This window comes from Oncorhynchus gorbuscha, linkage group LG07 (assembly GCF_021184085.1).
Source record: "Oncorhynchus gorbuscha isolate QuinsamMale2020 ecotype Even-year linkage group LG07, OgorEven_v1.0, whole genome shotgun sequence".
Classification (NCBI taxonomy): Eukaryota; Metazoa; Chordata; class Actinopteri; order Salmoniformes; family Salmonidae; genus Oncorhynchus; species Oncorhynchus gorbuscha.
In genome coordinates this window covers 7387740-7403583 of record NC_060179.1, presented here as the reverse complement: position 1 = coordinate 7403583, position 15844 = coordinate 7387740, and the positions used below count along the sequence as shown (strand labels likewise).

Here is a 15844-nt window from a genome sequence, read left to right as displayed (position 1 = left end):
CCATTATGGCTTCTTCTCTCTTCTGTTCTACCATCATGGCCTCTTCTCTTCCATTCTACCATCATGGCCTCTTCTCTTCCATTCTACCATTATGGCCTCTTCTCTTCCATTCTACCATTATGGCTTCTCCTCTCTTCTGTTCTACCATCATGCCCTCTTCTCTTCTGTTCTACCATTATGGCCTCTTCTCTTCCATTCTACCATTATGGCCTCTTCTCCTCTCTTCTGTTCTACCATTATGGCCTCTTCTCTTCCATTCTACCATTATGGCCTCTTCTCCTCTCTTCCATTCTACCATTATGGCCCCTTCTCTTTTCTTCTCTCTTCTACCATTATGGCCTCTTCTCCTCTCTTCCATTCTACCATTATGGCCTCTTCTCCTCTCTTCTGTTCTACCATTATGGCCTCTTCTCTTCCATTCTACCATTATGGCCTCTTCTCCTCTCTTCTCTTCTACCATTATGGCCTCTTCTCCTCTCTTCCATTCTACCATTATGGCCTCTTCTCCTCTCTTCTGTTCTACCATTATGGCCTCTTCTCTTCCATTCTACCATTATGGCCTCTTCTCCTCTCTTCTCTTCTACCATTATGGCCTCTTCTCCTCTCTTCCATTCTACCATTATGGCCTCTTCTCTTCCATTCTACAATTATGGCCTCTTCTCCTCTCTTCTGTTCTACCATTATGGCCTCTTCTCATCTCTTCTGTTCTACCATTATGGCCTCTTCTCTTCCATTCTACCATCATGGCCTCTTCTCTTCTCCATTCTACCATTATGGCCTCTTCTCTTCTCTCTTCTACCATTATGGCCTCTTCTCTCTTCTACCATTATGGCCTCTTCTCTCTTCTACCATTATGGCTTCTTCTCTCTTCTCCTTTTACCATTATGGCCTCTTCTCTCTTCTCTCTTCTACCATTATGGCCTCTTCTCTCTTCTACCATTATGGCTTCTTCTCTCTTCTCCTTTTACCATTGTGGCCTCTTCTCTTCTTCCATTATGACCTGTCTCTGTCTTTATGTCTGCCTCTGTCACTAACACTGTCACTGTGCCTGTCTCTGTCACTAACACTGTCACTGTGCCTGTCTCTGTCACTAACACCGTCACTGTGCCTGTTTCGGTCACGGTCACTGTCTCTGTGCCTTTCTCTGTCCTTGTTACTGTCTCTGTCTCTTTTACTGTCTCTGTCTTTATGCCTCTATCTGTCTCTGTCACGTTGCCTGTCTCTGTGCGTGTCTTTGTCTCGTGCCTATATCTGCCTGTGGGAATGTCTCTGTCTGTGTGCCTGTCTCTGTCTCTGTGCCTTTCTCTGTTTCTGTGTCTGTGCCTGTCTCTGTCTCATGCCTATGTCTGTCTGTGGGCCTGTCTCTGTCTCTGTGCCTGTCTCTGTCTCTTTCTCTGTTTCTGTGCCTGTCTCTGTCTCTGTGCCTGTCTCTGTGCCTGTCTCTGTACCTGTCTCTGTCTGTGTGCCTGTCTCTGTCTCTTTGCCTTTCTCTGTTTCTGTGTCTGTGCCTGTCTCTGTCTCGTGCCTATGTCTGTCTGTGGGCCTGTCTCTGTCTCTTTCTCTGTTTCTGTGCCTGTCTCTGTCTCTGTGCCTGTCTCTGTGCCTGTCTCTGTACATGTCTCTGTCTGTGTGCCTGTCTCTGTCTTTGTCTCTGTGCCTTTCTCTGTTTCTGTGTCTGTGCCTGTCTCTGTCTCATGTCTATGTCTGTCTGTGGGCCTGTCTCTGTCTCTGTGCCTGACTTTGTCTCTGTGCCTGTCTCTGTCTCGTGCCTATGTCTGTCTGTGGGCCTGTCTCTGTCTCTGTGCCTGTCTCTGTGCCTGTCTCTGTCTCTTTCTCTGTTTCTGTGCCTGTCTCTGTGCCTGTCTCTGTGCCTGTCTCTGTACCTGTCTCTGTCTTTATGCCTCTTTCTGTATCTGTCACGTTGCCTGTCTCTGTCTCTGTGCGTGTCTCTGTCTCGTGCCTATGTCTGTCTGTGAGCCTTTGCCTGTCTCTGTGTCCGTCTCTGTGTCTTTCTCTGTCTCTGTGTCTGTGCCTGTCTCTGTGCCTGTTTCTGTGTCTGTTTCTGTCTCTGTGCCTGTCTCTGCCTCTACGTGCCTTTCTCTGTTTCTGACTCTGTGCCTGCCTCTGTGCGCGTCTCTGTCGCTGTGCCTGTCTCTGTTTCTGTCGTTGTGTCTGTCTCTGTGCGCGTCTCTGTCGCTGTGCCTGTCTCTGTCTCTGTCGCTGTGCCTGTCTCTGTTTCTGTCTCTGTGCCTGTCTCTGTTTCTGTCGTTGTGTCTGTCTCTGTGCCTGTCTCTGTCTATGTCTCTATGTCCATCTGTTGTCTGCTTCAGGAGCTGAAGAACAAGATGGATGAGCTGCAGCCTCTGATCCCTGTGTTGGAGCAGTACAAGACAGACGCCCAGCTCATCTCCTCCTTTAAAGAGGAGATCAGAAACCTGTCCATGGTGCTCACAGCCATTCAGGAGGAGATGGGGGCATACGACTATGACGAGCTCTACCAGAGGGTCCTCAGACTGGACAGCAGGCTGCACAACTGCATGGGCAAACTCAGTGAGTAGAACCAGATCAATATCGACTGCGTGGGCAAAACCCGGTGAGTAGAACCAGATCAATATCGACTGCGTGGGCAAAACCCAGTGAGCGATCAGTTGTAAATGCATGTGCTCGTATAAAACTCTGCGACACCACGTGGGATACCACAAGCAGTATTGCCAAACAGCTTTCACATGCAGCCAATACCTATGGCCAATTAATTGAGTCCGATATGACCGCCTGAGTCCTAGAGCTTAGTGTGTGCTTGTCTCCGCCAAGCCTGGTTTTAATATGTACAGCGTTGTTCGGTAGAACTCACACAGTGGCGCAGGCATGACAGAAAATGAGAAATGTAGTATGAAGAGGAGGAAAAACAGTACGTCTTAACGCTGCATTTCTTTATTTACAGCATGTGGGAAATTAATGAAAATCACTGGACCTGTAACAATAAAGACATCTGGCACCCGGTTTGGAGCATGGATGACTGACCCACAGGCCTCTCAGAGAAACAACAGGGTGAGTTCTGGGATGGGAGTGGAGGAGGTGGGAGGTGATAGCTCTGTCTGCGGGTGTGTCTCTCTCTGGCTGTTAAACAACATCTCTGTTTTGTTTCCGGACTACTAAGGAAGGATTTAGAACAATAATCAAAGACTGTCATGACCTAATATCATGGGGTTGGTTTTCTTCTAGGGGTTTCTGAGATGGGAATATTCAATAGCTTTTCTGATGGATTTATAATGCCTTGTGAAGTGGTTCAGGTATTAGATTTATAATGCCTTGTGACGTGGTTCAGGTATTAGATTTATAATGCCTTGGGAAGTGGTTCAGGTATTAGATTTATAATGCCTTGGGAAGTGGTTCAGGTATTAGATTTATAATGCCTTGTGAAGTGGTTCAGGTATTAGATTTATAATGCCTTGTGAAGTGGTTCAGGTATTAGATTTATAATGCCTTGTGAAGTGGTTCAGGTATTAGATTTATAATGCCTTGTGAAGTGGTTCAGGTATTAGATTTATAATGCCTTGTGAAGTGGTTCAGGTATTAGATTTATAATGCCTTGGGAAGTGGTTCAGGTATTAGATTTATAATGCCTTGGGAAGTGGTTCAGGTATTAGATTTATAATGCCTTGTGAAGTGGTTCAGGTATTAGATTTATAATGCCTTGTGAAGTGGTTCAGGTATTAGATTTATAATGCCTTGTGAAGTGGTTCAGGTATTAGATTTATAATGCCTTGTGAAGTGGTTCAGGTATTAGATTTATAATGCCTTGTGAAGTGGTTCAGGTATTAGATTTATAATGCCTTGTGAAGTGGTTCAGGTATTAGATTTATAATGCCTTGTGAAGTGGTTCAGGTATTAGATTTATAATGCCTTGTGAAGTGGTTCAGGTATTAGATTTATAATGCCTTGTGAAGTGGTTCAGGTATTAGATTTATAATGCCTTGTGAAGTGGTTCAGGTATTAGATTTATAATGCCTTGTGAAGTGGTTCAGGTATTAGATTTATAATGCCTTGTGAAGTGGTTCAGGTATTAGATTTATAATGCCTTGTGAAGTGGTTCAGGTATTAGATTTATAATGCCTTGTGAAGTGGTTCAGGTATTAGATTTATAATGCCTTGTGAAGTGGTTCAGGTATTAGATTTATAATGCCTTGGGAAGTGGTTCAGGTATTAGATTTATAATGCCTTGTGAAGTGGTTCAGGTATTAGATTTATAATGCCTTGTGAAGTGGTTCAGGTATTAGATTTATAATGCCTTGTGAAGTGGTTCAGGTATTAGATTTATAATGCCTTGGGAAGTGGTTCAGGTATTAGATTTATAATGCCTTGGGAAGTGGTTCAGGTATTAGATTTATAATGCCTTGTGAAGTGGTTCAGGTATTAGATTTATAATGCCTTGGGAAGTGGTTCAGGTACATTGCCTTGCAAACGTATTCATCCCGCTTGCCATTGTTCCTATTTTGTTGCATTTCAACCTGTAATTTAAACATATTTTTATTTGGATATCATGTAATGGACATAGACAAAATAGTTCATATTGGGGAAGTGAAATGAAAAAATGACTTGTTTAAAAAATACATTTGAAAAGTGGTGTGTGCATGTGTATTCACCCCCTTCGCTATGAAGCCCCTAAATAAGATCTGGTGCAACCAATTACCTTCAGAAGTCACATAATTAGTTAAATAAAGTCCACCTGTGTGCAATCTAAGGTTCAGGTGATCTGTCACATGATCTCAGTATGCTGTATATACACCTATTCTGAAAGGCCCCAGAGTCTGCAACACCACCAAGCAAGTGGCACCATGAAGACCAAGGAGGGCATTAAGGACCAAGGCTTGGGTTATAAAAAAATATCCAAAACTTTGAACAGCCCGTAGAGCTCCATTAAATCCATTATTTAAAAAATTCAAGAATATGGCACCACAACAAACCTGCCAAGAGAAGGCCGCCCCCCCAAAACTCACAGACCAGGCAAGGAGGGCATTAATCAGAGAGGCAACAAAGATACCAAAGATAACCCTGAAAGAGCTGAAAAGCTCCACAGTGGAGACTGGAGTATCTGTCCATAGCACCACTTTAAGCTGTACACTCCACAGAGCTGGGCTTTATGGAAGAGTGGCCAGACAAAAAGCCATTGCTTAAAGAAAAAATAAGCAAACAGGTTTGGTGTTCGCCAAAATACATATGGGAGTCTCCCCAAACTTACAGAAGAAGGTACTCTGGTCAGATTAAACAAAAAATGTATCTTTTTGGCCATCAAGGAAAACGTTATGTCTGGCGCAAACCCAACACCTCTCATCACCGCGAGAACACCATCCCCACAGTGAAGTATGGTGGTGGCAGTCTGCCAGAGATTTCAGACAGGGACGTAGGTTCACCTTCCAGCAGGACAATGACCCTAAGCATACTGCTAAAGCAACACTCGAGTGGATTAAGGTAAATTTAAATGTCTTGGAATGGCCTAGTCAAAGCGCAGATCTCAATCCAATTGAGAGTCTGTGGTATGACTTAAAGATTGTTGTACACCAGCGGAACCCATCCAACTTGAAGGAGCTGGAACAGTTTTTCCTTGAAGAATGGACAAAAATCCCAGTGGCTAGATGTGCCAAGTTTATAGAGACATAGTGACAGAGTGGTAGGCATTTGTTTATAGAGACAAAGTGGTAGGCATGTTTTGTAAATCAAATGATACAACCCCCCCCCAAAAAAAAATTATAATACTATTTTAATTCCAGGTTGTAAGGCAACAAAATAGGAAAAATTCCAAGGGGGGTGAATACTTTTGCAAGTGACTGTATATTCATAAGAGAGATGGAGAAAAAAGTCACCTTTCTGTAAAGATATTTAAATGTATGTTGCATGTTAACTCAGTCAGTGTTCAGTTTAAATACACATCAGCTTGTGGTTTCCACTAATTCCTGCTATTCGTCTTTCTTTGACATAGGTCTGGTACATGGACAGCTACACCAACAGTAAGATTGTACGTGAGTACAAGACCATGGACGACTTTGTAGCTAACGTGGTGTCTCGAACCTACAACCTCCCATTTAAATGGGAGGGAACCGGTCACGTGGCGTACAATGGGTCCCTGTATTACAACAAGTACCAGAGCAACATCATCGTGAAGTACAGTTTTGAGACGGGTCGGGTGCTGGCTCAGCGGGCTCTGGAGTACGCCGGCTTCCACAACACCTACCCTTACTCCTGGGGAGGATACTCCGACATCGATGTCATGGCCGACGAACTGGGCATGTGGGTAGTGTACGCAACCAATCAGAACGCGGGAAATATCGTCATCGCCCAGATGGACCCGGACACCCTGGAAGTCCGGAAGACGTGGAACACGGAATATTCCAGACGGAACGCGGGGGAATCCTTTATGATCTGCGGAACACTCTACATCACCAACTCTCACCTGACAGGTGCTAAGGTCTACTACGCGTACTCCACCAAGACCTCCAGCTATGAGTACACAGACATCCCTTTCCACAACCAGTACTTTCACATCTCCATGCTGGCCTATAACTCCAGGGAGAGGCACCTCTATGGCTGGAACAATGGACACCAGGTGCTGTTCAATGTCACTCTGTTCCACGTCATCAAAACCCAAGACGACTCCTAGAGGACACGAGAGATGAAATGTCACAAGTCCTCATATGGACCCGTAGAAACAGCAACTTTCCAAGGCAAAGCGCCATCATTTGTGATATAAAAAGGGACCTTGTTGCTTTACAACCTTGTTCATGTTTTTCCTCACCTCCTCCCTAAAGTGAACAGCTCTGTCATTACGTTGTCATTACGTTGTCATTACGTTGTCATTACGTTGTCATTACTTGAAGAAATTGCCCTTTTTTTGTATTTTCTGGGCCAGAACACTTGAGGTGACTTGAACACGGACAGAATGTCATAGATTCTATTTATCCTCTCTTCTTCTTTTTTTATTTTCCCATCGCTGCTGAAATAAGAGTTTCCTGTATGGCCTTTATTTACTGCTGTCTTTACATTCTCTATGATCCACAGGCTCTTGATAGATATGTGCATGAATGTCTGACATTTTGTCTGCTGTAATTTACGATGATAACAGTGTATTTTCAATGGTTCTGTTCCAGATGTCTTTCAGTTCTCACAGTGTTTGCAGTGACGTCTATTTAAAGTATTTAAACCTAGTTTGAGGTCCTCTCCAGAGTCTTTACTGCCATGTTACATGAACAGTCTGATTATGGAAAACATTGTGGTGACAATTGTATGTCTCTATGCGGAAAGCTAAGTAAATATTTTGTTTGTTATAAAATACTGTATCAAAAGTGTATCAGTTTTTTTATTTGTGTTTCAAAGGCATTACCTCTTATAGCACAAAACTGAAACCCACCCAATGCAGCACCAAAGTAATTCAATGCTTTTATCTTGGTATGAAAATTCTGCGTCTTGATATACACTAGGTGCACTAAACATTAACACCTGCTCGTTCCAAGACACAGACTGACCAGATGAATCCAGGTCAAATCTATGATCCCGTATTGATGTCACTTGTTTAAACCATCTTCAATCAGTGTAGATGAAGGGGAGGAGACAGGTTAAAGAAGGATTCTTAAGCATTGAGACAACTGAGACATTGTGTACCTGTGCTATTCAGAGAGTGAATGGGCAAGACAGAAAATGGAAGTGCCTTTGAATGGATCATGTTAGTAGGTGACAGGCAAGTTTTACCTGTAGTCTGCCTACATCTTGATGTCTGTTTTACCTGTAGTCTGCCTACATCTTGATGTCTGTTTTACCTGTAGTCTGCCTGCATCTTGATGTCTGTTTTACCTGTAGTCTGCCTGCATCTTGATGTCTGTTTTACCTGTAGCCTGTCTGCATCTTGATGTCTGTTTTACCTGTAGTCTGCCTGCATCTTGATGTCTGTTTTACCTGTAGCCTGTCTGCATCTTGATGTCTGTTTTACCTGTAGCCTGTCTGCATCTTGATGTCTGTTCTACCTGTAGCCTGCCTGCCTCTTGATGTCTGTTTTACCTGTAGTCTGCCTACATCTTGATGTCTGTTTTACCTGTAGCCTGCCTGCATCTTGATGTCTGTTTTACCTGTAGTCTGCCTGCATCTTGATGTCTGTTTTACCTGTAGCCTGTCTGTATCTTGATGTCTGTTTTACCTGTAGTCTGCCTGCATCTTGATGTCTGTTTTACCTGTAGTCTGCCTGCATCTTGATGTCTGTTTTACCTGTAGTCTGCCTGCATCTTGATGTCTGTTCTACCTGTATCTTGATGTCTGTTTTACCTGCTGCCTGCATCTTGATGTCTGTTCTATCTTCTTGATGTCTGTTTTACCTGTAGCCTGCCTGCATCTTGATGTCTGTTTTACCTGTAGCCTGCCTGCATCTTGATGTCTGTTTTACCTGTAGTCTGCCTGCATCTTGATGTCTGTTTTACCTGTAGCCTGCCTGCATCTTGATGTCTGTTCTACCTGTAGTCTGCCTGCATCTTGATGTCTGGTTTACCTGTAGCCTGCCTGCATCTTGATGTCTGTTCTATCTGTGACATTTTTGAAAGAAGTCTACCTGATAATACAACTGAAATAGAGAAATATTTTACAGACCGAGTAAAATATAAAAATTTGACATCTTCCTGCCAAGATATAAAAAAAAACAGCTCGGTTGAAGGGAATCCTATTATGAAGGCCCCGTTTATGAATGATGATGATGGATTGGAACTTTCATTTATCCATTTTAAATATTTTTTGTCTGATTGTTGAGTCCTTTGGCATTCCAATCAGGAACAGGCAGAGAAGAGCTGGGTGGGTTCAGATTGCTCACTGCATCACCGTCCCCCCGTCCCCATACACTCACATTGTAGCTCAGTTTCTGTCACCAACACTGACAGTATATGGTAACTATCTATTTTATAAACACGCAAGCACATACACACTCTCTCTCTCACACACACACACACACACACATCATTTCTGATAAAATCACCAATCTGTCTGGTTTTACAGTAGCAGGCCATGAGACATACTAAATCATTGACCATCTCTCTCCCTCCCACTCTTCTTCCAAAAACAACTACACCTCTCTCACTCCCCACCTACTATTTTTTTAAGGACACCTCTCCCTCCTATTCTCTTAAAAAACTACTACACCTCCCTACCTCTCCTCCTAAAAAACAACACATCTCCCTTCCCTCCTCTTAAAACACCTCTCTCCCTCCCCTCCTCTTCTCTTAAAACAACACCTCTCTCCCTCCCCTCCTCTTCTCTTAAAACAACACCTCTCTCCCTCCCCTCCTCTTCTCTTAAAACAACACCTCTCTCCCTCCCCTCCTCTTCTCTTAAAACAACACCTCTCTCCCTCCCCTCCTCTTCTCTTAAAACAACACCTCTCTCCCTCCTCTTCTCTTAAAACAACACCTCTCTCCCTCCCCTCCTCTTCTCTTAAAACAACACCTCTCTCCCTCCTCTCCTCTTCTCTTAAAACAACCCCTCTCTCCCTCCTCTTATCTTAAAACAACACCTCTCTCCCTCCTCTTAAAACAACACCTCTCTCCCTCCCCTCCTCTTCGCTTAAAACAACAACTCTCTCCCTCCCTCCTCTTCTCTTAAAACAACACCTCTCTCCCTCCTCTTCTCTTAAAACAACACCTCTCTCCCTTCTCTTCTCTTAAAACAGCACCTCTCTCCCTCCCCTCCTCTTCTCTTAAAACAACACCTCTCTCCCTCCTCTTCGCTTAAAACAACACCTCTCTCCCTCCCCTCCTCTGCTCTTAAAACAACACCTTTCTCCTCATCTTCTCTTAAAACAACACCTCTCTCCCTCCTCTTATCTTAAAAAACAACACCTCTCTCCCTCCTCTTCTTAAAACAACACCTCTCTCCCTTCTCTTCTCTTAAAATAACACCTCTCTCCCTCCTCTTCTTAAAACAACACCTCTCTCCCTCCTCTTCTCTTAAAACAACACCTCTCTCCCTCCCCTCCTCTTAAAACAACACCTCTCTCCCTCCTCTTCTCTTAAAACAACACCTCTCTCCCTCCCCTCCTCTTAAAACAACACCTTTCTCCCTCCTCTTCAATAAAACAACACCTCTCTCCCTCCTCTTATCTTAAAAAACAACACCTCTCTCCCTCCTCTTCTTAAAACAACACCTCTCTCCCTCTTCTCTTAAAATAACACCTCTCTCCCTCCTCTTCTTAAAACAACACCTCTCTCCCTCCTCTTCTCTTAAAACAACACCTCTCTCCCTCCCCTCCTCTTAAAACAGCACCTCTCTCCCTCCTCTTATCTTAAAACAACACCTCTCTCCCTCCTCTTAAAACAACACCTCTCTCCCTCCCCTCCTCTTCTCTTAAAACAACACCTCTCTCCCTCCTCTCCTCTTCTCTTAAAACAACCCCTCTCTCCCTCCTCTTATCTTAAAACAACACCTCTCTCCCTCCTCTTAAAACAACACCTCTCTCCCTCCTCTTCTTAAAACAACACCTCTCTCCCTCCTCTTCTCTTAAAACAACACCTCTCTCCCTCCCTCCTCTTATCTTAAAAAACAACACCTCTCTCCCTCCTCTTCTTAAAACAACACCTCTCTCCCTCTTCTCTTAAAATAACACCTCTCTCCCTCCTCTTCTTAAAACAACACCTCTCTACCTCCCCTCCTCTTCTCTTAAAACAACACCTCTCTCCCTCCCCTCCTCTTCTCTTAAAACAACACCTCTCTCCCTCCCCTCCTCTTCTCTTAAAACAACACCTCTCTCCCTCCTCCTCTCTTAAAACAACACCTCTCTCCCTCTTCTCTTAAAATAACACCTCTCTCCCTCCTCTTCTTAAAACAACACCTCTCTACCTCCTCTTCTCTTAAAACAACACCTCTCTCCCTCCTCTTCTCTTAAAACAACACCTCTCTCCCTCCTCTTCTCTTAAAACAACACCTCTCTCCTTCCTCTTCTCTTAAAACAACACCCCTCTCCTTCCTCTTCTCTTAAAACAACACCTCTCTCCCTCCTCTTCTCTTAAAAACAACACCTCTCTCCCTCCTCTTATCTTAAAAAACAACACCTCTCTCCCACCTCCTCTTCTCTTAAAACAACACCTCTCTCCCTCATCTTATCTTAAAACAACACCTCTCTCCCTCCTCTTCTTAAAACAACACCTCTCTCCCTCCTCTTCTTAAAACAACACCTCTCTCCCTCCTCTTCTTAAAACAACACCTCTCTCCCTCCTCTTCTTAAAACAACACCTCTCTCCTTCCTCTTCTCTTAAAACAACACCTCTCTCACTCCCCTCCTCTTCTCTTAAAACAACACCTCTCTCCCTCCCCTCCTCTTCTCTTAAAACAACACCTCTCTCTCTCCCTCCCCTCCTCTTCTCTTAAAACAACACCTCTCTCCCTCCCCTCCTCTTCTCTTAAAACAACACCTCTCTCCCTCCTCTTCATAAAAAACAACACCTCTCTCCCTCTTCTCTTAAAACAACACCTCTCTCCCTCCTCTTCTTAAAACAACACCTCTCTCCCTCCCCTCCTCTTCTCTTAAAACAACACCTCTCCCTCCTCTTCATAAAAAACAACACCTCTCTCCCTCTTCTCTTAAAACAACACCTCTCTCCCTCTTCTTTAAAACAACACCTCTCTCCCTCCTCTTCTTAAAACAACACCTCCCTCCCTCCTCTTCTCTTAAAACAACACCTCTCTCCCCTCCTCTTCTTAAAACAACACCTCCCTCCCTCCCCTCCTCTTCTCTTAAAACAACACCTCTCTCCCTCCCCTCCTCTTCTCTTAAAACAACACCTCTCTCCCTCCTCTTCATAAAAAACAACACCTCTCTCCCTCTTCTCTTAAAACAACACCTCTCTCCCTCCTCTTCTTAAAACAACACCTCTCTCCCTCCCCTCCTCTTCTCTTAAAACAACACCTCTCTCCCTCCTCTTCATAAAAAACAACACCTCTCTCCCTCTTCTCTTAAAACAACACCTCTCTCCCCTCCTCTTCTCTTAAAACAACACCTCTCTCCCTCCTCTCCTCTTCTCTTAAAACAACACCTCTCTCCCTCTTCTCTTAAAATAACACCTCTCTCCCTCCTCTTCTTAAAACAACACCTCTCTACCTCCCCTCCTCTTCTCTTAAAACAACACCTCTCTCCCTCCCCTCCTCTTCTCTTAAAACAACACCTCTCTCCCTCCCCTCCTCTTCTCTTAAAACAACACCTCTCTCCCTCCTCCTCTCTTAAAACAACACCTCTCTCCCTCCTCCTCTCTTAAAACAACACCTCTCTCCCTCCTCTTCTCTTAAAACAACACCTCTCTGCCTCCTCTTCTTAAAACAACACCTCTCTCCCTCCTCTTCTCTTAAAACAACACCCCTCTCCTTCCTCTTCTCTTAAAACAACACCTCACTCCCTCCTCTTCTCTTAAAACAACACCTCTCTCCCTCCTCTTATCTTAAAAAACAACACCTCTCTCCCACCCCTCCTCTTCTCTTAAAACAACACCTCTCTCCCTCATCTTATCTTAAAACAACACCTCTCTCCCTCCTCTTCTTAAAACAACACCTCTCTCCCTCCTCTTCTCTTAAAACAACACCTCTCTCCCTCCTCTTCTTAAAACAACACCTCTCTCCCTCCTCTTCTTAAAACAACACCTCTCTCCTTCCTCTTCTCTTAAAACAACACCTCTCTCACTCCCCTCCTCTTCTCTTAAAACAACACCTCTCTCCCTCCCCTCCTCTTCTCTTAAAACAACACCTCTCTCTCTCCCTCCCCTCCTCTTCTCTTAAAACAACACCTCTCTCCCTCCCCTCCTCTTCTCTTAAAACAACACCTCTCTCCCTCCTCTTCATAAAAAACAACACCTCTCTCCCTCTTCTCTTAAAACAACACCTCTCTCCCTCCTCTTCTTAAAACAACACCTCTCTCCCTCCCCTCCTCTTCTCTTAAAACAACACCTCTCCCTCCTCTTCATAAAAAACAACACCTCTCTCCCTCTTCTCTTAAAACAACACCTCTCTCCCTCTTCTCTTAAAACAACACCTCTCTCCCTCCTCTTCTTAAAACAACACCTCCCTCCCCTCCTCTTCTCTTAAAACAACACCTCTCTCCCTCCTCTTCTTAAAACAACACCTCCCTCCCTCCCCTCCTCTTCTCTTAAAACAACACCTCTCTCCCTCCCCTCCTCTTCTCTTAAAACAACACCTCTCTCCCTCCTCTTCATAAAAAACAACACCTCTCTCCCTCTTCTCTTAAAACAACACCTCTCTCCCTCCTCTTCTTAAAACAACACCTCTCTCCCTCCCCTCCTCTTCTCTTAAAACAACACCTCTCTCCCTCCTCTTCATAAAAAACAACACCTCTCTCCCTCTTCTCTTAAAACAACACCTCTCTCCCTCTTCTCTTAAAACAACACCTCTCTCCCTCCTCTTCTTAAAACAACACCTCCCTCCCTCCCCTCCTCTTCTCTTAAAACAACACCTCTCCCCCTCCTCGTATCTTAAAAAACAACACCTCTCTCCCTCCCCTCCTCTTCTCTTAAAACAACACCTCTCTCCCTCCCCTCCTCTTCTCTTAAAACAACACCTCTCTCCCTCCCCTCCTCTTCTCTTAAAACAACACCTCTCTCCCTCCTCTTCTCTTAAAACAACACCTCTCTCCCTCCTCTTCTCTTAAAACAACACTTCTCTCCCTCCTCTTCATAAAAAACAACACCTCTCTCCCTCCTCTTCTTAAAACAACACCTCTCTCCCTCCTCTTCTTAAAACAACACCTCTCTCCCTCCCTCCTCTTCTCTTAAAACAACACCTCTCTCCTCCTCCTCTTCTCTTAAAAAACAACACCTCTCTCCTCTTCTCTTAAAACAACACCTCTCTCCCTCTTCTCTTAAAACAACACCTCTCTCCCTCCTCTTCTCTTAAAACAACACCTCCCTCCCTCCTCTTCTCTTAAAACAACACCTCTCCCTCCTCTTCTCTTAAAACAACACCTCTCCCCTCCTCCCTCCCCTCTCTTCTTAAAACAACACCTCTCTCCCTCCCCTCCTCTTCTCTTAAAACAACACCTCTCTCCCTCCTCTTCATCTTAAAACAACACCTCTCTCCCTCTTCTCTTAAAACAACACCTCTCTCCCTCCTCTTCTTAAAACAACACCTCTCTCCCTCCCTCCTCTTCTCTTAAAACAACACCTCTCTCCCTCCTCTTCATAAAAAACAACACCTCTCTCCCTCTTCTCTTAAAACAACACCTCTCTCCCTCTTCTCTTAAAACAACACCTCTCTCCCTCCTCTTCTTAAAACAACACCTCCCCCTCCCTCCCTCCTCTTCTCTTAAAACAACACCTCTCCCCTCCTCGTATCTTAAAAAACAACACCTCTCTCCCTCCCCTCCTCTTCTCTTAAAACAACACCTCTCTCCCTCCCCTCCTCTTCTCTTAAAACAACACCTCTCCCCTCCCTCCCCTCCTCCCCTCTCTTAAAACAACACCTCTCTCCCTCCTCTTCTCTTAAAACAACACCCTCTCCCTCCTCTTCTCTTAAAACAACACTTCTCTCCCTCCTCTTCTTAAAAAAACACCTCTCTCCCTCTTCTCTTAAAACAACACCTCTCTCCCTCTTCTCTTAAAACAACACCTCTCTCCCTCCTCTTCTTAAAACAACACCTCCCTCCCCTCCTCTTCTCTTAAAACAACACCTCTCTCCCTCCTCTTCTTAAAACAACACCTCCCTCCCTCCCCTCCTCTTCTTCTCTAAAACAACACCTCTCTCCCTCCCTCCTCTTCTCTTAAAACAACACCTCTCTCCCTCCTCTTCATAAAAAACAACACCTCTCTCCCTCTTCTCTTAAAACAACACCTCTCTCCCTCCTCTTCTTAAAACAACACCTCTCTCCCTCCCCTCCTCTTCTCTTAAAACAACACCTCTCTCCCTCCTCTTCATAAAAAACAACACCTCTCTCCCTCTTCTCTTAAAACAACACCTCTCTCCCTCTTCTCTTAAAACAACACCTCTCTCCCTCCTCTTCTTAAAACAACACCTCCCTCCCTCCCCTCCTCTTCTCTTAAAACAACACCTCTCCCCCTCCTCGTATCTTAAAAAACAACACCTCTCTCCCTCCCCTCCTCTTCTCTTAAAACAACACCTCTCTCCCTCCCTCCTCTTCTCTTAAAACAACACCTCTCTCCCTCCCCACCTCCTCTTCTCTTAAAACAACACCTCTCTCCCTCCTCTTCTCTTAAAACAACACCTCTCTCCCTCCTCTTCTCTTAAAACAACACTTCTCTCCCTCCTCTTCTTAAAAAACAACACCTCTCTCCCTCCTCTTCTTAAAACAACACCTCTCTCCCTCCTCTTCTTAAAACAACACCTCTCTCCCTCCTCTTCTCTTAAAACAACACCTCTCTCTCACTTCCTCTTGTCTTAAAACAACACCTCTCTCCCTCCACTCCTCTTCTCTTAAAACAACACCTCTCTCCCTCCCTCCTCTTCTCTTAAAACAACACTCTCTCCCTCCTCTTCTCTTAAAACAACACCTCTCTCCCTCCTCTTCTCTTAAAACAACACCTCTCTCCCTCCTCTCCTCTTCTCTTAAAACAACCCCTCTCCCCCTCCTCTTATCTTAAAACAACACCTCTCTCCCTCCTCTTAAAACAACACCTCTCTCCCTCCCCTCCTCTTCTCTTAAAACAACAACTCTCTCCCTCCCCCCTCTTCTCTTAAAACAACACCTCTCTCCCTCCCCTCCTCTTCTCTTAAAACAACACCTCTCTCTCCTCTTCTTCCTCTTGTCTTAAAACAACACCTCTCTCCCTCTCTTCTCTTAAAACAACACCTCTCTCCCTCCTCTTCT

General features: G+C 44.5%; 1 protein-coding gene across 1 annotated transcript in view; it reads left to right on the top strand.

The window, feature by feature from the left end:
* LOC124039095 (noelin-3-like) overlaps positions 1-7340 on the top strand; it is a 45050-nt gene extending 37710 nt beyond the window's left edge. Inside the window, exons 4-6 of the mRNA XM_046354976.1 lie at positions 2331-2550; positions 2942-3048; positions 5978-7340. Coding sequence (XP_046210932.1) covers positions 2331-2550; positions 2942-3048; positions 5978-6655 — 1005 coding nt within the window. The 3' untranslated portion in view covers positions 6656-7340. The remainder of the gene's footprint in view (positions 1-2330; positions 2551-2941; positions 3049-5977) is intronic.
* Positions 7341-15844: the final 8504 nt, after the last annotated feature.